Raw genomic sequence first — 23821 nt, forward strand, 5'->3', positions numbered from 1 at the left:
CAGTTGACTCCCGGGAGAGCCCCGAGCAGTGCCAGATGCACACTCGCATTGCATAGCTGTCGCCCACGTCTTGGCACCGTTTCTCACTCAAGTCTCCCGCAAGTGTTTGCAGTTCGCCGTGGGAGCTGGGTGTAGGGACCTGTGAGATTTATGAGCTCTCGCTCCTTTCTCAACTCCCCTCTGAAGTGATGCATGCATGAGGGGTGTTGCCTCTGCTTCAGAAATGGCTTTACTTCTGCAGGGAGACCACCCGGGACCCTCTAGGTCCCGAATCCCGGGTCTCCTAGCCCAGCCCCTCATTAGGGAGCGAGTTTGCTCTGGTAGAAAAGCCTCAGCAATACAGGAGGACCCTGACCTTGGGACTGTGCACATCAGGGGGGTTTTTCTGAGAGCCAGGCGCCTGCTGTGGAGGGAGATGGTTTCCTATCAGGGTCTGGCACCAGCTGCCAGTAGGGAGAGCAGAATGGCATTTCCCTTCTCAGAGAGCACATGCCACTTGTGTCCAGGTTAATAGTATGAAACCCCTCACCTCTTCATTTTATGAGGAAACTGAAGATACTGAGCCTGTGGGTAACCCTGTCAAGGGATGAGAGCACTGCTGTTTATCAGGATGCCGCGCAGAAAGGAAAGTGGACCAGATTCCTGGAGAGGATCCACGGAAAGTCTCCTCAAAATTTTTTTTATTTTTTAGATTCTTGCCTGCATGGACTCCTTGGAAGGAACATGTCACCAGGGTGGGCTGCTCTTGGGCCCTCCCTTAGAGTGCTGGCCACTGTGCCGTGAGCTCTGAGGGCCTGGTTAGTCAGACAGGGCATGGGCACAGACGGCCGTGTGGGAGAACTCTGAGTGAAAGGCCGTCATCTCCTCGGCACAGTGGGAGATGGCTCTTTCAAGTGCTCTCCCCACAGGATGCGGTGCTCCCTTCCCTACCCTGGGCAGTGGGTTTCCCCATTTGAGAAATGAGAACGCAGGAAGAGAAACCATGGCAACATGAAGGTTGATGGACAGAAAGTATAACCACAAAGTCAGAAATCGACATGCTGAAGTATGCTGTTAGTTGAGTATTTCTCTCACATTCTTCTCATCATGGCACTGAATAAATCTCCAATTTACCGGTAAATTGGAGAGAGTCTTTAATTCTAGGGCTTTCAACCCTCATGAGTCAGGATGGTGTGAGTTGCTACTGGGGAAATTGTTTTAAGGCCAAGTTACAGAGGATCATCTTGTGCTGGGTGTGTTGGGACCTGGAGGACCACAGGGTCTATAGAGCATTTGCAGGAGGAGCCTACACACAGGTACTGTGTTGGGATTCAGTGTTGTCAGGGACCCTGCTGGCTGCAGCTGCTGAGTGAATGCAGGGTCTGGCCTAGGCATCCCCAGGAGTGAAAGCACACCTACAGAACATTATCACTCAGGGCCTTTGCCCCCGCACGCTGTTTTGGTAATTCACCATCCCAGATGTGCTGTTTTCATCTTCCTTTCTTCCTGCAGGCGGTGGCCGATCACATTCCTCAGCTGGTCCAGGGGGTCAGAGGGAGCCAAGCTCAAGCAGAAGACCTGAGCGCCCAGCTGGCTCTCATCATCTCCAGCCAGAACTTCCTCCAGGTACTGCAGCAACATTCACCTTGCTCTTCCCCAGAACCACAACCCACCCCACCCCACACTGGGCAGGGAGTTCCCTTTATCCTTTAGGAGAGGACTTCAAAGATTCTAGAGCAAGACCAAAGTGTTCATAGTAAGCAGACCTGGAGAGGGAGATGGAGCTTGGCAAAGCAAGATGCCGCTATATAGGGAAACAGCTATTTTTCTATTTGTATTTCCCTTCTCTGAAGGAAAACATGTAACCAGTTCCACTTTTTGAGAACAGCCTAGTACTCGGTATTGCTTTAGGTTTGCTAGTTTCTGGAATATGTCATGCCATTATTCATTGAGTTTTCCTGGTGGCTCAGATGGTAAAGAATCTGCCTGCAATGCAGGAGACCCTGGTTCGATCTCTGGGTCAGAAAGATCCCTTGGAGAAGGGAATGGCTACCCACTCTAGTATTCTTGCCTGGAGAATTCCATGGACAGAGATGTCTGGTGAGCTACAGTCCATGGAGTCACAAAGAGTTGGACATGACTGAATGACTAACACTCTAACAAGTTTCTGGAATATCTCATGCCGCTATTCATAGCCAGGGAAACAAGAAGCAGTGAGTACATCTTCTCCAAAGGTGTCATGCTTTCTTGTGACAGTTGTAGAATTAGTAAGTATTGTTGGTCTTTGTTAAGTGAGGCTAGGTTCAATTTTTTTTTTTTAATTAAAAAAAATATGACTATTAAGTTGTGGGAACACTCCCTTTGTACTTCTTATATTCACATCTCTCAGCACTTTGCCAACTTGGACCGTGTAAACAGTCCATTTGGTCTGGCCTGTTTCTTCCTCATCCCTGTCTATTCAAATCTCTACTTACAGGACCCACTGATACATCTATTTGGTTAATTTTTTGAGTGCCTTAGCTCTGACATGCAGGCATAGAACATGAAGCTTGTGCTTCCTCACATTTTAACTTCACACATAAACATATTTATGTATGTATGCATTCCCTGGGGATTCACTGTGTGTTAACTATGTTTTTCTTGTTAACATTTATGTTAAGAACATTGATGATTTTGATTCAGAGCCTCTCATCTCCTATACTCAGTGGCTAGCTTTTCTCCTGTCTTTGGACATACAGATTATTTTCAGTTAGTTGCCATCATAAGCAACCTGTGATATGATAAAAAAGACTTAATGTGTGCTCAAATCTTTGTGCCCCTCCTAAATTGTTTCCTCAGAGTAGGTTACTCGAACTCAGATTGCAAGGAGCTTATTTTTATCTTGGGACATTGAGAATTATGGCTTAGACAAGTTGTTTGTCTTCTGCTCTAGGTGGTTAGAGGGCCTGGAGTCAGTCATGTTTGTCCCACGGTCAGCAGGATTGTAGGGTCTTAGAATAGTACAGTGTGGATGTGTTCCAGGGCTTACTCTGCCAGTCCCTACACTTGTTTTCCTGTTTCTTTTGTTCTTCTAATCTTGCTGTGCATCAGACTTTTATAAGAATAAGTTCAGAGTCAGAAATAAATAGAAATGGAATCAACAGACCAAAAGTTTCAAACTTTTTTTCAAGTTTACATTTTAAACTTTCTTCTTATATGTGATAAAATAGCCTTTCCAGAAGGATGAGTGAATCTAAATGTACAGCTAGCAGTGCATGGAGCACACTTTTTAATACATCTCTTCCAAGTTGGGAAAGCAATCATTAAAAAGTTTTTTACCAATTTGCTTGGTAAAGGTTTTATTGTTTGACTTTGCCTTTCCGTGGTTTTCACAGTGTTTAACATGGTCATGTTTCAGTTATTTGTTTTTATTATGTAAACTTGTCTCTTTATGCTTTTTGTATATTCATGCTAATTTTTCCTATAAATCCTCATGAATTCCTTAAATATTAATAATATTCCTATGCTCTTGATATTTATGACCCAGCATTTAAATTGTTATAGCTGTGCTAAGAGCAGTTGCGTAGCATACATATCAAAACCCGTAAAATTATGTATACTCTTTGCTCTGGTAACTTTATTTCATAGAATTTATTTTTTTAAAAATGTGTACAAAATTTTAGCTATAGAAGTATTTATCACATTATTGTTTATTATATTTGAAAATATGAAAACATACTCAAGACAGGATTGAAAAGTCATAACAGATGTATATACTGGAGTATTATAACAACTATCAAAAAATAGAATATGTGGAACAAGAAGATTGAAAAACAGAATAAGTAGTATGATCTTATTTTTGAAAATATATGTACATGCACACAGCACCCACACATGGTGAAACTTTCCTGGATTCTGAGATGTGAGAGGTCATTTGTTTCATATTATATCCCTGTATTTTTCTGAATAGTCTATTAGATATAGTTGAGACACAGATTCAAGAGCTATTCCAAAAAACACAATATCTTTAGCCAGAAATCTCTTTAAAAAAAAAAAAAGAAATCTCTTTCAAATCTTTTCTAAATAAGAATTTCAAGCTACCATCCCAATTTTTCTACCCACGAAGACACATACTTTTTGTTTCAAACATTCCTAGAGTGTCCTGCCCTAGAGTATCTGATTTGGGGTGGCAAATTTGGGGGTAAACTAGAGTTTTAATATTTCTTGTTTTAGAGCAAAGTAAGTTGTGACTGATACAATGGCATTGCTCTCTGGGTCTCTCTTCTCTGACTCTTGCTGCTCAGGAGCTGTCTGACTTTCTGTTTTTCTCTCGACAGCCTGGAAGCAAGATGGTGTCCTCTGCCAAAGCTGCAGTGCCCACCGTCAGCGACCAGGCCGCGGCCATGCAGCTGAGCCAGTGTGCCAAGAACCTCGCCACCAGCTTGGCAGAGCTGCGTACCGCCTCACAGAAGGCAAGTGCGCCCTTGTCATGGCAGTTAGCTGGCCGGAAGTGGAGCTTTTAATTCCTTACTATTTGTTGTGACCTGGGTGTTCCTTGGAGCCAGAACATTGCTGGACATGTTTCTTGGTGAAATTGTCTGTTCCATTTGCTTGACCGTTAAATATGCTCGTGTGGACTGGCTTCTACCACTTTTAACTGCTGTCTCCTTGACTTAGTTATCACCTTCTGGTTACAGATGACTTTGGTTAAACTCTGCTAGGTTACATACTCCCCCTCCTCTCTTACGCTGGGACTAGCAATGATCTATTTCTCATGATCTTAGAGGAGACTGGTCATCTGTTTCTTGATGCCAGATAGACTGTGGACAAAGTAAGTGATCACATCATTCAGGTATTATCTTGTGAACTTAGTAACAAAGTATTTAGGTGGTAGATCAAATTTGGAGGATCATTTATACTCTATTTGTCCTGAAAGGTTTCTATGTATTAAATGGGAACATTTACCTTACCAGAATTCTTAATAGAACAGAATTAGGGATTGAGGAGTTTCTGTCTCTGGAACTTATTAATTACCAAAGACCCTCCTTACTGTTCTGTTTGATATGGTATTAGCATGAAGTTCTGGCATGAATTCATTTTTCCTTACTGTAACAATCCCTTTGTAGAAGCAAGCAGCCTCATGCATGACTAAGGGAAGAAGGTTTGAAGCTGATTTGAATTTGTAATATAAACAGTGTACTATATCACCTAAGAAAAGATATAATCTAGAGATTTAGATTATATCTAATAAAAAAGTTATTTTGAACCCTGTTTCTCAGAGAGAGGTCCCGAAGCCATCTGCACTGGAATCACATGGGGGCACTTAAAATACAGGTTCCTGGTCCTTGCCTCTGAGCATGCAAGTCAGAATCTCTGGTTATAGAGACCCAACTACTGCATTTTAACAAGTTTCCTCAATGACTGTGACACGCCCTCCTCCTAAACAACCGCTTTGGAGCTGTGAGCCCCAAAGTGGGACTCAAGCAAGACTGCTCACTGGGTTCAGGAAGATTCTGTGAGAGCTTCTAATTATTTTTGTATATAGTGTGAGGGTTAGCTGTGTAGGCTCTGGGACTTCCCTGGTGGTCCAATGGTTAAGACTCTGTGCTCCCAACGCAGAGGGCCTGGGTTCCATCCCTGGTCAGGGAACTAGGTCCCACATGTGGCAACTAAAGATCCAATAGGCCACAACAAAGTTCTAAGACCCAGCTCAGCCAAATAAATAATTAAAAAAAAAATAAAAAAGAATTTGAATCTAAATATTGAAATTCTGGCCTTGCTATCGACTAATTTTGTAAACTGGCAAGTTAATTAACCTCTCTGTGTCTCAGCGTCCTCACCTAGTAATACTGGCCACAGAAATCAATCAAATAGTGTGTACTGCTGCTGCTGTTACTATTATCTAAAAATGAAAGATGCTAAGACTTACCTGTCTTTAATATATTTGTATGTGTATAATTTATTAATATGTGTGTTGGGGGTATGTGATTAAAGCATTTGGAGACTAGTGTTTCTAAAAGATCACAGAATAAAGTAGTTTTCTTTAAAGTTTTTACTAAGGAAAAACATCTTTCATAACCTTCAGTATGAAAAGGTAATGGTTTACAATCTAGAAATTTGAAAAAGAATCGACTCTTAGAGTCCCTTGGACTGCAAGGAGATCAAACCAATCAATCCTAAAGGAAATCAGTCCTGAATATTCATTGGAAGGACTGATGCTGAAGCTGAAACTCCAATACTTTGGCCACCTGAAGTGAAGAACTGACTCATGGGAAAAGACCCTGATGCTGGGAAAGATTGAAGGCAGGAAGAGAAGGGGACAACAGAGGATGAGATGGTTGGATGATGTCAACGACTCAACGGACATGGTTTGAGCAAGCTCGGAGAGTTGATGATGGAAAGGGAAGCCTAGCGTGCTGCAGTCCATGGGGTTGCAAAGAGTCGGACACAAATGAGTGACTGAACTGAACTGAATTTTGGTATAGACTTGTCCCTAGAGTCCTGGGTTCATTTGCGGGTTCGTTCATTCAGCCGCCACATGCTTCCCAAGTTCCTATGTGCACTCATACTGTGCTGGCCGCCCCATGTCTAGAACCCAGACACTGGGTAAGAATCCTCTTAGTCTGAGAGGCAGTGTATTTCAGATAAAAGCAGCTTCAAGGAGACTTTAAGTATATCCTGTTATGAAGCACACACAACTGATTATTTAGGGAACTTAGGACTGAAGTCTTAACTGAGCATAATTTTGTGCTCTTAGGAAATGCTAGTTACCTTTGCTTGTTCTTGCTAAATTCGGAGAGTCGTTGGTTATATCCAGAAAAGCATTCATGTGTTGCAAGGTACTGGAGTTGCTTTTCTAAGCAGACCTTCGTGTACATATTTCCATCTCTGCTGACAGGCCCACGAAGCCTGTGGTCCCATGGAAATCGATTCAGCGCTGAGCACCGTGCAGACCCTGAAGAGTGAACTGCAGGACGCCAAGATGGCGGCTGTGGAGAGTCAGCTGAAGCCACTCCCCGGGGAGACGGTAGGAGATGCTGGTGGCAGCCAGGAGTGGGGCTTCACCTTCTATTAGGATACATCGAGGCATTTTTAGAAGTTGTGGGTCAGCGCGCCTAAATTTCAAGATTTGTTAACGCAAAGCCCAGGATGGCCCCATGTCTCTAGAACTGTGTTAGGGCGGAGATGACTCCGAGGGGTCTCTGGTGATGGGCCTGTGTGTGCTCCCCTCGGGTGTGACTGGGATGACCAGGCATCTGTTAATGTTCACCCCTCTTTTCCATAAACAATACCTGCTGGTGGTTGAGGCCAGGGTTCTGCTCCTGTGCCTTTTTCTGAAAAGAATGCCCAGTGCTGCTGAACGAACTATGTTTACACATAGAAGTTCTCTTGGTTCAGGATGTATCATCCACCAGTTGTGGGCAAGTCCTGATCTCTATGTTCAAAGTATTTTATCTGTGAAATGGGCGGCAGTTAAGTTATAAAGAAATATGCAAATTATTTTCAGCAATCATGTTCAAAAAAAATTTTTTTTTCCATGGTTTAATGGGCAGTGACAAAGCACTTTGCTGAGTAAACCCACAACAGCAAATGGGATGATGGCGCCAGAAGTCTAACTTGATCATGTTGTAGTACCTCCTCACGCCTGTGCCGGGGTCTTCTTGGCTACAGTTTTACCAGTTGTCCTCGTTTGTATGTAGATTCCTCCTTTCCCTCACTCTTGAACATTGCTGATAAGACACCTCATTTATTAAGCACCTGTTAAGCAGTGTATACACACACAATCCATCTAGTTTATCCTGACAGTAACCTAATTAACAAGTGTTGTTCACCCCATTTACAGCTGAGAAAACAGAGGTGCAAGTTTGTCACTGTTCTCCTTCATGCTACCTGGCGTTAGCATCACAGTCACGGTTTGAACCCAGACCTACAGGACTCCCTCACCCATGTCATTGATATTTTACACTGAGAAGTTTTAACTACTGCCACTCTTCGGATGAACTAAAAACATTAAGAATATAAAGAGACTAATTTATCATTGAACAATGCCTGGTACATAGGAAGCACACAGAAAATAACCAAGTCAAGCTACCCTTCATTGTAAAAACTAGGCAACTCAAGCTCAGAGAGGTTAGGTCACTTACCCAAAGTGCCCCAGCTAATGCTGAGGTCGGGATTGGCTCCTGGGCCAGCAGCTTTGCATTGTGGTCCAGGTTTCCCTTTGCAAAGTTCTGTGCTCCAAGGAGCCCATGACACGTATTCTGCTTTTACATAAAACAACTGGTTAGTTAGAATGCAAGAAACGTCATGTAATTTTTTAAGAAATTGTTGTGTGTACTGTATTATATGGTTGCCTGTAATGGACCAGCCTCTGTTTTTTACTTGAAGGAAATGCCTCTTAGAAAACATGTTTTGGGATTAAAGTGGCATACACTTCCTGATCACCCAAAAGTTCTCTTCCAAAATGTTGTCCTCATCTAGTAATCAAACAATTACTCATATCCTAGGCCTCTATTGACTTTATTCTCTGAATTATTTATTCTGTTGACAAAGCAAGATGACGTGCTCGTCATGGGAAGCAAGCACTTTGCTCGTTTTCATAATCTCATTTACCACTCCAAGCCTCTATTTCTATTGCATTTCCTTCTGGTTAGAATTCCGTAAAAGTATAATGATCAAATTGAACAATGTTAATGGTCCCACGTGCCAGGAAGGTGGAACAGCTGGATGTCTGCCCACTTCCTGCCAAGGCATAATTAATTCTCACTAAGGATTTGTTGCAGACTTTCTGAATTAGCTTCTAAAGGCATAATACTAATAGCTACCATTTGTTGAGTACCTCCATTAATTCTCTGAAAACCTTTGCGCTAGATACTATGATCTCAGGACACAGAGACTTGGAGAGGTTCAGTGACTTACCCAAACCTCTCACAGGTAGCAAGTGGAGGAGGGGAGCAGAGGGCAGGGTGTGAACTCAGATTTGTTTACCCTGAAGCCTGGGTTCTTTCCCCTCTATCACCCTGCTTCTTCGTAGGGCCATTGGTATATTAGATGGGAAAGAGTTGAAGCCCAGAGTTTGATTTGCATTATTTGGGGACTAAGACTTTTGTGGATAATTTGGTTCTTCTAAGTTCTTCTCCCCGTTGCATATTCTTACAGCTGGAAAAATGTGCTCAGGACCTGGGAAGTACATCTAAAGCAGTGGGCTCCTCCATGGCGCAGCTCCTGACCTGTGCTGCTCAAGGCAATGAGCACTACACAGGTGAGACTCGCCTTCATGATGCCCTGAGGCCAGGTACAGACCATGGGCTGGTGGGAGGAGTTCATTGATTTGACAATGAACCTGATGTTTTTATTTCAGCAGTTCAACACACATTTCTCAAGTACATTCCGCATGCTTGTTACTGGGCTTGATGCTAAGCATGCAAAAACTAATCAACTATGATTCCCCCAAACTATCAATATTTGTGATTTTGGGCATCCCAGGGGAATTGCTGGGTGATAAGCTGTGTTTTTGCCTGGAAAATCCCTTGGACAGAGGAGCCTAGTGGGCTGCAGTCCATGGAGTCGCAAAAGAGTTGGACACGACTTAGCAACTTTAACAAAAAACAAAGCTATGCAGCTACTCAGCTACACTCCTTCCTTGCAGTGCCTGAAAGTTCTACTCGTTCTACATCCTGGTCCCCACTCCATTCTGTCAATTTTAGCTTTTCTGTGGAGTGTGTAGTGGAATCACATTACGGTTTTTAGTTTGTGTGTCCCTGAGAAGCAGTGTGGTTGAGGATATTTTCAGTGTATCAGTCATTTGGATACCTTCTTTGTGAAGCATCTCTTCATGTCTTCTGTGCATTTTTTAAAATATTGGTTTTCTGTCTTTTCCTTAGATATCTGCAGGAATTAGTTGTCACGTATATTGTGGCTTACCTTTTCACTGTCTTAAAGGTGTTTCTTGATAAACAAAACTTAAACTTTAATATAGTCCAATTTGTACTTCTCCTTCATGGTTAGTGCTTTTTGTGTCCCATTTCACAATTTTACTTTTCCAAGTCATGAAGATAGTCTTCGCTGTTACAGTGTGGAAGCTTTGTTTCACTTTGCATGTAGTAAGTCCCCTGTATGTGAACCTTCAGGCTATGAACTTTCAAAGATGCAAATATGCATTCCATCAGCATCAGGCGGGAGAGAAACTGCAGCTTGCCCTCCATCTCCTGTTGCTGCAACCCTCCAGCTCTACCCTCTCCCATCTCTTCTCCCTCCTCCAGTCAGTAACTCTTCTTGCCTGTTCACTTGATGCCAGGCCCTGTGTGCCAGCTGTTTTACTCTACTACTGCACTTTTCTAGGTACTGTACTGTAAGATTTAAAATGTTTTGTTTTCTGTGTTTGTTTTTATGCATTATTTGTGTGTAAAGTATTATAAACCTATTACAGTGCTAAATAGCTGATTGTGTCAGTTGGGTAACTAGGCTCTTTTTGTTGGACTTACAAATTGGGCTTAATGAATGTGCTCTTGGAATGGAACCTGTTCGTTTGTAACGGACTTGCTATATTTAGAGCTGTGATCCATCTGGAACTGAGTTTTACATGTGGCAAATGGGGTCCTAGTGGAGTTGTTTTTGCACTATGGCATCCGTGCACTTCCTTTCCCCAATGATCTTGAGGGCCATTTCATTATAAATTAAGTGAATCAATGTGTGTGAATCAGTTTCTAAACTTTGCTTCTTTTTCATTGCTTTAATTGCCTGTTTCTACCTTAGTACCATACTTTCCTAATCACTGCAGTTTTATACTAAGTGTTAATATCCAATAACATGAGTGCCCTGACCTTACTGTTCTTCCTCAAGTTAGTCCTGACTTTCCTTGACCCTTTATATCCACTCTGTTTTAGATGCAGCCTATCAATTTGTGCCTTCCCACCAATAAAAACCTTTTTAGTTTTTTTTTTTTTTTTTTTTTTGGTGGTTTGATTTTGCTTTGGGTTTCCTGAATCTGGAGATAATTGGCATCTTTATATCACTGAGTCTTCTAATCTATGAGTACCACATATCTCTACATTTATTTAGGTTTCCTTTCTCTCAATATTGTTTTATAGTTTTTTGCATAGATATTTTGGCTTTCATTATAGATGCATCATAAATCTTTTCCCCTTTCACTTTCAGGTTTTCTCTATGTTTATATTTAATGTGTGTGCCATGTATATCATGTAGTTGTCCTTTTATGGGGGGAGCTGTTGTTTGTTGGTGTGACAGTATTTTCATTTCAGTTGGACTGTTTGGTCTACTTACGTATAATGTAATTACTGATACATTGAGGTTTGAATTTGTCATCTTACTAATTCTTTTCTATATGTCCTACCTACCCTAGGTTCCTTTCTTCTCTCCTTTCTTCCCTGCTTTCAGAGTTATAAGTGCTTTTTAAAATCTGTCACCCTTGATGAGTTTTTTGTACTTGCATTGCCTATTCTGTTTCTGTTCTGGCTGTGCTGGGCCTTTGCTGCTGCACATGGGCTTTGTCTAACGGCAGTGAGCAGGCGCTACTCTCCTTTGCGGTGTGCAGACTTCTCGTTGTGGTGGCTTCTCTGGTTGCAGAGTGAGGTTGTGGCCCACAGGCTTGGTTGCTCCATGGCTTGTGGGATCTTCCTGGACCAGGGATCAAACCCGGGTCCCCCGTATTGACAGGTGGATTGTTAACCACTTGGACCACCAGGGAAGTCCTCGTTGCCTATTCTTTAACAATTTTTTAAAAGTATAATATAGGTTAGTATGTTTACCTCTTCCTGGACAGTGCAAGAATCTTGGGACACTTACACTTTATCTTTCTTCCAACTCGTTCCTTGTTGTTGAGTGTTTTAATGCTACATATATTTAACCTCCCCAATACAGACTGAAGTTTGTGTTATAGTAATAATTAAGTGCTCCTCCATATTGACCTTTCCATTATTATTTATTCATTCCTCCCTGATCTCAGCGTGCCTCCGCCTGGATTATTTCCTTTCTGCCCAAAGAACTCCCTGAATTATTTCCTTTAGTGCAAGTCTGCTGTGACCAATTCTTTCCGTTGTTGTTTGCCTAAAAATGCCTTTGTGTAACCTTTATTTTGGGTGGATAATTTTATGTATTATAAAATTTTAGGTTGGCGGTTGTTTTCTTCTAGCTTTTGAAGATGTTATTCCTTTGTTTTCTGGCTTCCTTTATTTATGCTGTGAAGTTAGCTGTCACTTTACTCTTCTACAGGTAATGTGGTTTTAGCTTTCCCTCTGCTACTTGAATTTCCTCAATCTTTTCTTGAATTTTTGAATTTTCTCAATCTTTTCTTGAATTTTTGAATTTTCTCAATCTTTGATTTTCAACCACTGTGCCCAGATGAATTTTGTTGTGTGCTGTTTTGCCTATTTATCCTGCCTTGGGTTTTAGTACTCCTGGAAGATAAGATTTGTTGTCTTACGTCAGTTTTAAAAAACTCAATCACTGTACCTTCTAATATTGCTTCCATCCCATTTTTTCTCTCCTCTTTGTAGATTCCAGTTACTCCCTATGTTGGACATTTTCACTGTATGTGTCTCCTATGCTTTTTTCCTATGTTGGGCATAATTTTTCTTTATGCTTTATTCTGTGGGTTTTTTTTTTTTAATTTGCAGCTCACTATTCCTCTGTTTATCTGTGTCTATTCTATCTTTAAACCTTCTGTTGAGTTTTTAATTTTTAATGTCATATTTTATGTCATATGTTATACTAGTCTTTTGATAGCTTTCTTATACTTCCCCATTCTCTGCAGAAATTCTCTATCTTGTCATCTAACTTCTTCAATATACTTTTCACATTTACCTAAAACCCAGATAAAAATTAAAAAAAAAAAAAAATTTTTTTTTCTGCCTGGTCATGCAGCATGCAGGGTTTTAGTTCCCTAACCAGGGATCAAACCCATGCTCCCTGCATTGAAAGCACAGTGTTAACCACTGGATGAACCATCAGGGAAGTTCCAAAGTCCCAGCCTCGAGGATCCAATGTCAAGATCAACTATGGGCATCCTGCTGTCTGTTTTGGGGTTTTTCCCTCTGTTTTCAATTATTGATCTTATCTCCTGATGTTTCTGATATTTTAAAAATTTAATACTGATCATTGGTATTATCATTGTAGAAATAACTTGAGGTTCTAGATTGTGCTTTCTTTGATACAGAAGATTATTCTTTTATTTTAGCAGGTGGTTTAGAAATGAGCGGATCACCATAATATGAGTGGATCTGAATTGACTGGATATCGTAAAGTCTATTTCCAATTTACGTTGGTGTTTATGAGTGCCATTCTGACGGTTGAACTCGAAACTCTATGTTTTTAGCATCCCAACCCCACCCAATTGCAGAAGGTTTTGCTCAGCCTCTCAGCTTCTGGGCAGTAGTTTACAAATTACAAAATGCCTTGAGGGGAAAAGCAACATTGTACTCACTTCTATGTGCTGTCTTTCTCTTCAGGATCTTGGCTTTCTTTACCTTGGCTCCTTGGTATCTCTCCATTGTCTTCAAACAGATGTTTCATATATTTTTCCCAGTGTTTCTGGTTGTCTCTCAGGAGGGGAGAATTCATCTGCAATAAGTTATTCTGCCTCTTTGGTTTTTTCAAAAACTGTGTGTATTTATTACTTTGGAAATAAAAGCATAGTAAGAACACAAAAAGAATTATAGCATAGTGTAATATAGTACCTACAACAGTAAAAATGAGCAATTGTGTCTTCATGAGAGGCTAAAGGAAGGTACTAAAGCAGAATTGACACCTAATAGGGATCTTAAGGATTGTTACAACTCATATAGCATCTAAGGAGAAGGAGAAGTGTAGGTAAATTTTTAAAAGCATAGGGCATAATAGAGATGTAGTTTCAAGAATTTCTGCACATTCCTGAAATCTTGCCAAATTTTATGTAGATGATGAAATGGATTTTTATTGAAGGAAGGACTGCTTTACAAGTTGTATCATCTGATACTGATTAACATCCAGAATGACAGACTGTCTAGCTGGTATCTAAAGAACAGACTAGAAATAGCCCCATTTCGTTTTGGCAACTAGGTGGTGGTGCACTTGGAAACAGCCTATGTGAAGTCCGAAAAGCAGGAGAAGAAGGCTAATCAAATGAACTGAGAAGGATCCAAGTAAAAGGCAGGGAGGTAGGGAGTGAGAAGATACGGCTGTGAAGGTCAGCTGGGGTCGGATCCCGAAAGGCGTCATGCATGCGTCCTCCATCGATCAGTAGTGTCGGACTCTTTGCGACACTGTGGACTGTAGCCCACCAGGCTCCTCTGTTCATGGGATTTCCCAGCAAGAGTACTCAAGGGGGTGGCCATTTCCTCCTCTGGGGGGGTCTTCTCAACCCAGAGGTCGAACCTGCATCTCCTGTGGCTCCTGCATTGACAAGCAGATTCTTCATCACTGAGCCACCTGGGAAGCCCCAAAAGGCCTCATAAGCCAATTTAAGTAAATTGAGGGACTTTCCTGGTGGTCAAGTGGTTATGAATCTGCCTTTTGGACTTCCCTGGTAGTCCAGTAGATAAGAATCTGTCTGCCAGTGCAGGAGACACAGGTTTGATAGCTGGTCTGGGAAGATCCCACATGCTGTGGAACAACGAAACCCGTGTACAACTGCTGAACCAATGTGCTGAAATTACTGCAGCCTGTGCACCTAGACCCATGCTCTGCAACAAGGGGAACCCCTGCTGGTGCAACTAGAGAAAGCCTGTGCACAGCAATGAAAGACCCAATGCAACCAAAAATAAAATCATTAATTATTTAAAAAAAAAAAAAGAATCCGTCTTGCAATGCAGGAGACACAGGTACAATCCCTGATCAGGGAACTAAGATCCCACATGTGGTAGGGCAACTGATCCTGTGCACCACTACTGGACCCGCCAACTCTGGAGCCGAAGCCCCACAAGTGGAGAGCCCATGAGCCACAACAAAGGCCTGATACAGCCAAATAAATATTTTTAAAAGCAATAAATAAATTGAAATTTAATCTCAGAGCATGTGAAAATACTGAAAAGTTTGCATCCCTGGACACAGTCTAGATTGCCTTTTAATGCAGATTACCCTTCTTCTCATGTGCAGATAAATTAGAGAGAAACAAAGTTGGGAGCACTGAGACCAGTGAGCAGGCTGTTGCGATTATCCACGTAAGAAATGTTAGTGGTTTGTTGTAGAGATGTTGCTGTTGTTCAGTTGCTAGGTCATGTCCAGCTTTTTGTGGCCCCGTGGACTGCAGCACTCTAGGTTTCCCTGGCCTTCACTATGTCCTGGAGTTTGTTCAAACTCATGTCCATTCAGTTGACAATGCCATCCAACCATTTCATCCTCTGTCACCCGCTTCTCCTCTTGCCCTCAACCTTTCCCAGCATCAGGATCTTTTCCAGTAAGTCCAGCTCTTCTCATTAGGTAGCCAAAGTATTGGAGACTTAGCTTCAGCAACAGTCTTTCCATTGGATATTCAGGGTTGATTTCCTTTAAGATAGACTGGTTTGATCTCCTTGCAGTCCCAACGGACTCACGAGAGTCTTCTCCAGCACCACAGTTTGAAAGCATCAGTTCTTTGGCGCTCAGCCTTCTTTGTGGTCCAACTCTCACATCCATACATGACTAATGGAAAAACCAGAGCTTTGACAATATGGACTTTTGTCAACAAGGTGATGTCTCTGCTTTTTAATACACTGTCTAGGTTTGTCATAGCTTTCCTTCCAAGAAACAAGTGTCTTTTAATTTCATGGCTGCAGTCACCATCCACAGTGATTTTGGAGCCTAAGAAAATAAAATCTGTCACTGCTTCCACTTTTTCCCCTTCTATTGGCCATGAAGTGATAAGATCAGATGCCATGATCTTAGTTTTTTAAGCCAACTTTCTCACTCTCCTCTTTCACCTTCATCAAGAGGCACTTTAGTTCCTCTTCACTTTCTGCCATAAGGGTGGTGTCATTTGCATATCAGAGGTTTTTGATATTTCTTCCAGCAGTCGTGAATCCAGCTTATGCTTCATCCAGCTGGGCATTTCACATGATGTACTTTGCATAGAAGTTAAATAAGCAGGGTGACAATACAGCCTTGACGTACTCCTTTCCCAATTTGGAACCAGTCTGTTGTTCCATGTCCGGTTCTAAGTGTTGCTTCTTAACCTGCATACAGATTTCTCAGGAGGCAGGTAAGGGGGTTTGGTATTCCCATACTCTAAGAACTTTCCACAGTTTGTTGTGATCCACACACTCAAAGGCTTTGGTGTAATCAATAAAGCAGAAGTAGATGTTTTTCTGGAACTTCCTTGCTTTCTCCATTATCCACAGAATACTGGCATTTTAATCTCTCAAGAAAGTAGAGAAAACCACCAGCCCATTCAGATATGACCTAAATCAAATCCCTTATGATTATAAAGAGAAGGTGATAAATAGCTTCAAAGGGTTAGATATGATAGAGTGCCTGAAGAACTATGGATGGTGGTTCATAACATTGTATAGGAGGCAGTGACCCAAACAATTCCAAAGAAAAAGAAATGCTTGAAGGCAAAGTGGTTGTCTGAGGAAGCCTTCCAAATAGCTGAGGAAAGAAGAGAAGTGAAAGACAAAGGAGAAAACTAAGGCACTGACTTTCCCTGTTGAAGGCAATTTCAAGAAAGTTGAAGAGTTGATGGAAAGCAGTGAGAGGACATGAGTGTGGAAAACTTCTCCCTGGGTGTCAGTTCCCTCTCCACATCTGCGATGTGTGGGGTATTCAGAAGTTACACACAAGCTGCCCCTGGACTGCATTCTAATGCAGATGCATGTGTCTGTGTGTGTGTCTTTTTTTTTTTTTTTTTTTTGTCAGTATGGTGTTCAAAATGCATTTAGTCTCGTCTGATTACTGTTACATAGGACCCTTTCCAGATCCTTTGGGTCAGATTAAAAAATCTTTCATACATGAATTTTTAAATTTATTTTTTAATTGCTCCATAATGTTGTATTAGTTTCTGCTTACAGTAGCATGAATCAGCTATGAGTATGCACACATGGTTTTTGCCTTGTGAGTTTGATATGTGATCTAATGCTGTCTACACACAGTCTACATGAATTCTGATCAGGTGTGATAACTGTGATAAAGAATTCTCCTGTATTTCATATTATTAATGTGTCTCCTTAAGCTCTGTTGCTGAATATATTGGGTTTGTCAAAAAGTTTGTATGGGCTTTTCACTTCCAGTTTATGGAAAAAGCCAAACAAACTTTTTGGCCAACCCAATATTTTGAGAAGTAGCTGACAGGAATACTGTGAACGTAATCTGTATCTTCCAAGGATTGTGGTTATTGAAATAGTTGTCTGCTTCAGTGTTTCCCACTGGCAGTTTGGGGTAAGTTGCACCTTTGACTATAGGAATAATTTGGGGTTGAGCGAGTGGTGATTGCTTGGACACATGACCCTGATGATAACCAACATCACTATTGAGAATGCTGCCATAAATTCAGCCATGTACAGACTTGGATGTTTATTGGGCTCCCTGGCATCTGGTGGTCCTCTTTCATCCATTTGTTGGTATGGTTTCTGCTTTCTCCAAAACCCAATCCTTCCAAAGAGGATTCTTGATGTGCCTAGAGATTTCATAGTGAGTCCTCAGCAGAAAACACATATAGGGTGGATATGCCTCAGCTTTTGGAATTACACTCTGTTGGTTTCTGCCTTTTAGAAAAACTGTCTGAGTCTATAAAAGGCTTTTTGGTGAATGATTTTTACATTATCATGACTTTTCTAATTGGATGTGATAAATGCTTTATTCTTCCAAAATCATACAACTCAAATAAATTCGAGAGTCCCTGTAGGAAGTCAAGAAGCAAGGTCTAAGGAATCACAGTGTAGAATTTTCTTTGGTCAGAAATGTGGTCTCATCCTCTCCTACAACCTGTGGGAAACCAAGGCCCAAAGGGAAAAGGTAGCAGGAGTTTAGTCCACACAGCTCGTCAGTCTCAGAGCTAAATAAGGTCTTAACCACCCCGGGGCCCTTCTGAGCAAAGATGTCCTTCCACCCTGTGCCAGCAACTTCAGCATAAAATGCAGAGACTTCTGCTCAGCGTGTATGTCTGCTTCACCTTGGCTTTATTTATCTTTACGTTTTCTCCTCTTCCATAAAAAGCACTTTTTAAAACACATGCATTCATTCCACATGCTGTGCTCAGAAGTGCCAGGTGATAAAGGGTAGATTGGCAGCTTTGTAATTTGCCTTGATTAGATTGTAGAGTTATGTCCCAGCTGTGTGGCTTCTTAAATATTACAGATGAGCCAGTCTGCAACACTGTGAAGTTGTTTTATGGGTCCGGGGCCTTTCACATTCTTTATTGTATTAGGTCACCTCGTCCCCAGTAAGGCAAGGACCACCTGCTGCATCTGTGCCCACTCAGCTGCATCACCGGCAGTAAAGGCCACGCTTAGTGGTGCCCAAAGACCATCCAGCCGAAGCCTATAGATAAAGCCTCTGGCCTATAGCTGAAGCCTGTAGTGAAAGAGAAGATGATCTCACTTTTTCATGCAGATGTGGGTTCTGACAAGAATCCCTCATAGTTCTGTGTCCCAGAGAGCACTGTGCAGAGTCTGACCCCTTTCTTACACATCTGAGATGTAAGAAACCTCAGATTTCAAGTGTGTCCATAGACAAGGTGCTTTACAGCACTGGTCCTCATCTGAAATGGTTTCATGAGACAAGCTTTGAAGCTGGATATTCTGCAGGTCCCCAAGTTCTAGGAGCCTCTTGTTACATGCTTTGGCATTTCCAGTCTTCATCCTTTTCTTAGGTGTGCCAAGTACTAGGTCATGTAGGGTGGCACCTCTCCTTTCTATGAGAGGTGGTGCTATAGTTTTTTAAAGAATTTTTTTTAATTTGTTTATTTTTGGTTATGCTGAGTCTTTGTTGCTATGTGTGGGCTTTTGCTAGTTGCAGTGAGCAGAGACTGCTCTTCATTGCAGTACACATACTTCTCATTGTGGTGGCTTCTCTTGTTGCAGAGCACAGACTCTGAGGTGTGTGCGCTTCAGTAGTTGTGGCTCCAGACTGTTTCTCTGAGGCATGTGGAATCTTCCCAGACCAGGGATCAAACCTATATCCCCTGCATTGACAGGCGGATTCTTATCCACTGTGCCACCAGGAAAGTCCTGTCATTTTTTAGGAATTAGTTTATATTTACAGTTTATCACCAAATCCCATCATCTTTACAAGTAAATTTTAAGATGAGCAGGCACTTCTCAAAAGAGGATGTCAAAACAGCCATTGAGAAAAGTGCTCAACATCACTGCTCACTAGGGGTAGAAGAATTAAACCTCAGTGAGGAACTTGCCTGCTGGTCTGGTAGTTAAGACTTTAAGACTGTACTGCGGGAGATACGAATTCAGTCTGTTGTTAGGGAACTAAGATCCCACATGTCGAGCAGTGCCACCCACCCCCAGCCCCTGCAAAAAAAAAAAAAAAACTCAGTGAGATGCAGCTGAACACTCATCAGAGTTGGCTAAAATAGAAAATCTAGCAATAGCAAGTTTGGGCTAGGATGTAGAATAACTGAACTCTCATATAGCGCTGGTGGAGTGTAAAATGGCAAAAACATTCTGAAGTTTTGTAGTGTCCGCCAAAGCTAAATATACACTTACTCTGTGGCCCAGGAATTCAACTCCTAGGTTTAAATCCTCTAGAATCAATTCCATATGTCTACCTAAATGCCGCTATGAAAATTTTTCTGGTAGTTTTATTCATAATAATCCGCACAGGAAGCAGTCCCCAAATGTCTAGCAAGAATGGATAAGCAGATGTTGCTGTGTTCCTATAATGGAATATTATGCTGCAAGGAAAAGGAATGGACTGCTATGTGTAACAGCATGGGTAAATCTCACAGCATTATGGTCAGAGGAAGGAACTAAACAAAAGAACACATACTGTGTGGTTCAATAAACATGGAGTTTAAGAGCAGGTAAAACTAGGCTAAGGTGATAAAAACTAGAATAGGGATTACTTCTGGTATGAGAGTCTATCGACTGGGACGGAGCACAGGTGATGGAAATTTTCCATCTGCATCTGGATGCCAGGTACACGGGTGTACACATTTGTACAGATTCAGTGAGTCTTCCTGGGAGACTTGTCTACTTTGTTGTATGTAAGTTATGCCCTGATAGAAATGACTAGAAAGAAAAGTGAATTGGAATTATTTATCTGTGAATTGGATCCTGTGCACTTGGCATTTGAGGTCTAAGGACAGATGGGACAGCGCAGGTGACAGAAGCAGAAGGAAATAGATTTTAGTGTGGCATTTGTTGCAACATCCCTCTGGGAGCAGCCCAGAGCCAGTGGCATGGGCTACTTCTTTGAGAAGCACATCAATTCAAATTTTATAAAAAGCAATTTGGAGCTTACCTGTGCCAGCACTGTCTGAGGATTCTCTCCTGTCTAGAAGGATCTAGAGATTTACTCCCAAGTAAAAGTATGGCTTTTGGATGAAACCTAATAGAAAGTTTGGTGGGCTTTTTTTTCTTTCTTTCTTTCTTTCTTTTCTCTTTTTTTAAATCCCCAGGGGTGGCTGCTCGAGAGACAGCCCAAGCTCTGAAAACACTGGCCCAGGCTGCCCGGGGTGTGGCTGCATCCACAAGTGATCCGGCAGCTGCGCATGCCATGTTGGACTCCGCCCGGGACGTGATGGAGGGCTCGGCCATGCTCATCCAAGAGGCCAAGCAGGCCCTGATTGCACCTGGAGATGCCGAGAGTCAGCAGAGACTAGCTCAGGTGAGGCCCAGAACTGGCAGCTAAGGTCACCATTGAGGTGACATGTTGACAGGCTGTCTCCCAATAATGAGCACTTTCAAAAGCTTTGCCTGGTAGCCCCCATAACATGAGATCTTCTTAATTCAGTCAGCAGACAGTACAGGGGTTTTGTTGAGACCTGTCCTGGAAACTTGAAGGGCCTGGATATAGCAAGCTTGTCTTGGACTCTAGGGTACTTATATGTATCCCTCTTCCTGGCCTGGGAGGTGAGGTAGATACACTTGGTTTAGACACTCAACACTTTGAACTCTCTCCAGTGCCTCTTCAAATGAGTCTTCCCAGAGAGTGCAGACGGAGAGCCGCACAACCTCCTTTAAAGGCAGCGTGTAGGCAAACTCCAAGTTGGTCTGGAAGAGCTCAGAGCGCCCCTCCAGCCCTTGAGCTGGGAGAGGTGTGGAGGTGATGGCCCCAGAGGGTCACTGAGCAGAAATTCATCCCAGGCCTGACCACCAGTGATCCAAAGAGCTTGGGGCCTCCTTCCGCCTCGGGCCCTCTGCAGGACTTCCTTGAAGGGAACTGTTTCTCTTCCTCTTGGTATTGGGTATCTTTGTTTTGGAAGCTGACAGAATATTGGAGGGTTGTATTTGAGTCACAGTCAGGCCTCGGCCTGGCCTCTGGAGCGGGGAGAGTGTGCTGTGCCACTGTGTCAGACCCGGTGCCAGGACGCGGGATGTTCACCCCAGTGAGAGGCCCAGAGGCCCCGATGTCACGGTGAACAGTGTCAGGTGGATGCTGGCGGGCCATTTCCCTGTCTCTTTTAGCTCTCGGTAGTGTCACTGCTCACTCCCAACGCGTGTTTAAGTCTCTCTGCCCTGGAAGCTGCTTTCTGACAAGGCTCTTCTCCCTCTGTGTATTCAGGTAGCCAAAGCCGTTTCTCACTCCTTGAATAACTGCGTGAACTGTCTCCCTGGGCAGAAGGATGTGGATGTGGCCTTGAAGAGCATTGGGGAGTCGAGCAAGAAGCTTCTGGTGGACTCGGTGAGAGGTTTTGGCTCGGGAAGGGGTACCTGGGGGCCTGGGCTCACCGCGGGTGCTGGTGGGGTCTTCTCCTCTCCAGGGACCCTTTGAGTAGCTAGCCTTCCTTTAGGGGTCCTGGTTTTCCTGCCTATTTGCCTTTTCCTTGTTTTGCTTTCTGATCAGTCAAATTCCCAGGTAGAGCTTCTAAAATTTACTTTTTCCTTGAGCCCATGTTGCCGTTCGATCTTGGGTTATCCCTATGAGACAGGAATGGGGCAGGCTGTTGAGGGGGAGGGTTTGGATCATCTGACCTCTCATCAGGACATTTCAAGCCATGACAATCAGGTGATAAAGGGATGCAAGTATCCGGAACTCACTGAAAGAGTGAGTGGTCTGTGGAATTTCATTCTGGAGCTTGTTCCCTTCCTTGTTTTGTAAGCCCCCTCTGGGGGGACTTGGTCTTGTTCATCTCTATTTCTTCTCTGCCGTGTGCCTGGCACATAACCAGTTATGCAGACAATGGGTGTGGTGTGACACATATAATCTAGCTTAACTCTCTTGAACTCTTTACCGACAATTACAGTTCTGCTAGTGGCACTTCTGTGGGAAAGCTATATTGTTAGCCGAGACCAACTGATGAATTAAATTGGTGGCTATTAGTTTGGAAAAAATAGGATTTAAAGGTTAATAGCATCTGCCTTTTAGTTCCAGAAAGCTGAAACTTTGTGAGTTTCCATCTGAGAATGCCAAGATAGAGCATGGGTTCAGAGAGCGGATCCCAGAGTCAGGTTGTCCAGGTGCAAATCTTGGCTGTGCGGCTTAGGAGACCAGAAGCCCTGCAGAAAGCCATCCTTGCCATTTTTAGATCCACTCTGTCTAGCACTGAATAAGTGTTCAACAAATTTAAATGAATAGGGGAATGGGTATATTTTTTTGAAGGTCAGACTTAACGTGGGCTCAGACCGCACGGAGCCTTTTCACCTGATCGATTCAGAAATGCATCCTGGAGAGTCTCTCTTCCCCCTGCAGCACCCTCCACTCCTCCTACATTCAGTAAAACTCCTCCTGCAACGTGCCCTCTCTTCCCATAGTTACCTCCGAGCACAAAGCCTTTCCAGGAAGCCCAGAGCGAACTGAACCAAGCAGCCGCCGATCTGAACCAGTCTGCCGGGGAGGTGGTCCATGCCACCCGGGGCCAGAGCGGAGAGCTGGCCGCAGCCTCCGGGAAGTTCAGTGATGACTTCGATGAGTTCCTTGATGCTGGCATTGAGATGGCGGGCCAGGCACAGGTGAGGGGGAGAGGGCTTGCTGAGTGGAGCTGACCCTTGCCTCTCGCCCCTGGTGGACTGTTGGCCCCCGAGGCTAAGCGGCACATAGGAGCCAGGAAGCCGTGAATAGCCCACGGCTGTACATCATCTTTGCTGCTCAGAGAGCTTCGTGAGCTCACAGGAATGGCATTCCCGAAGATGCTATTAGCTTGTGTGAGATGGAGATGACCGATAACTTCTCCAACAGAACTCATCATCTTATACTTTTTAAAAGGAGGGCAGAGGAGAGAAGGAGGAGAGCCTTGCATCCTATAATTCAAATGTAGTATGGCACTATAAAAACTCAGGTTATTTGAGGTTCGATGAATCCACATGAAAAGGTTTTGTCTAACCCTGAGTATCAAGTGATTCAAAATTACCTCCTTCAGATGAACAGATAAACCTGTACTTTAGAACAAGGGAGCATGACTGGTCTGGGGTGAGCTCACTGAGCTATTTATTTGCAAGCTCCTTTCAACTCCCTCAAAGTGGTACCCAGCATGCTTCTTACTCTGTTATATACAAAGGGCTGTTTCTCAAATGGGAAGCCAGGTGAGCAATGTATTATTTCCAGAGATAGAAGCTTTTGGGATGCAGTCAGCTCTCAATGTCCAGACAGTGATAGTTGTATGTGCCAGGCTGGGATGCACCAGCCCCTGGACAATTCCAGCACTGTTGAGCAAAATGCTGGAATTGCGGCCTCTACTGTTTGCTCTCTTACTCACTCCCCACCCCACACCCCCCATTAATACTCACACTTGTGATACAGCATAGTTTTTGGCTGACCCACTTGGGAATGGATTTCTGTGCCT

The 23821-nt window shown here is 43.0% G+C and overlaps 1 protein-coding gene and 1 non-coding gene across 2 annotated transcripts in view; both read left to right on the forward strand.

Annotated features, from left to right (window-relative positions):
• The window catches only part of TLN2 (talin 2), a 442622-nt gene that overhangs the window by 306651 nt on the left and 112150 nt on the right, over positions 1-23821 (forward strand). The window contains exons 25-31 of the mRNA XM_061157289.1: positions 1492-1605; positions 4296-4430; positions 6857-6985; positions 9118-9220; positions 20498-20706; positions 21604-21723; positions 22794-22991. Coding sequence (XP_061013272.1) covers positions 1492-1605; positions 4296-4430; positions 6857-6985; positions 9118-9220; positions 20498-20706; positions 21604-21723; positions 22794-22991 — 1008 coding nt within the window. The remainder of the gene's footprint in view (positions 1-1491; positions 1606-4295; positions 4431-6856; positions 6986-9117; positions 9221-20497; positions 20707-21603; positions 21724-22793; positions 22992-23821) is intronic.
• On the forward strand, positions 5535-5607 carry TRNAG-CCC (transfer RNA glycine (anticodon CCC)). Its single transcript has one exon. It is a non-coding gene; the product is annotated as a tRNA-Gly (tRNA).

Source organism: Dama dama, chromosome 12, assembly GCF_033118175.1.
Source record: "Dama dama isolate Ldn47 chromosome 12, ASM3311817v1, whole genome shotgun sequence".
Taxonomy (NCBI): domain Eukaryota; kingdom Metazoa; phylum Chordata; class Mammalia; order Artiodactyla; family Cervidae; genus Dama; species Dama dama.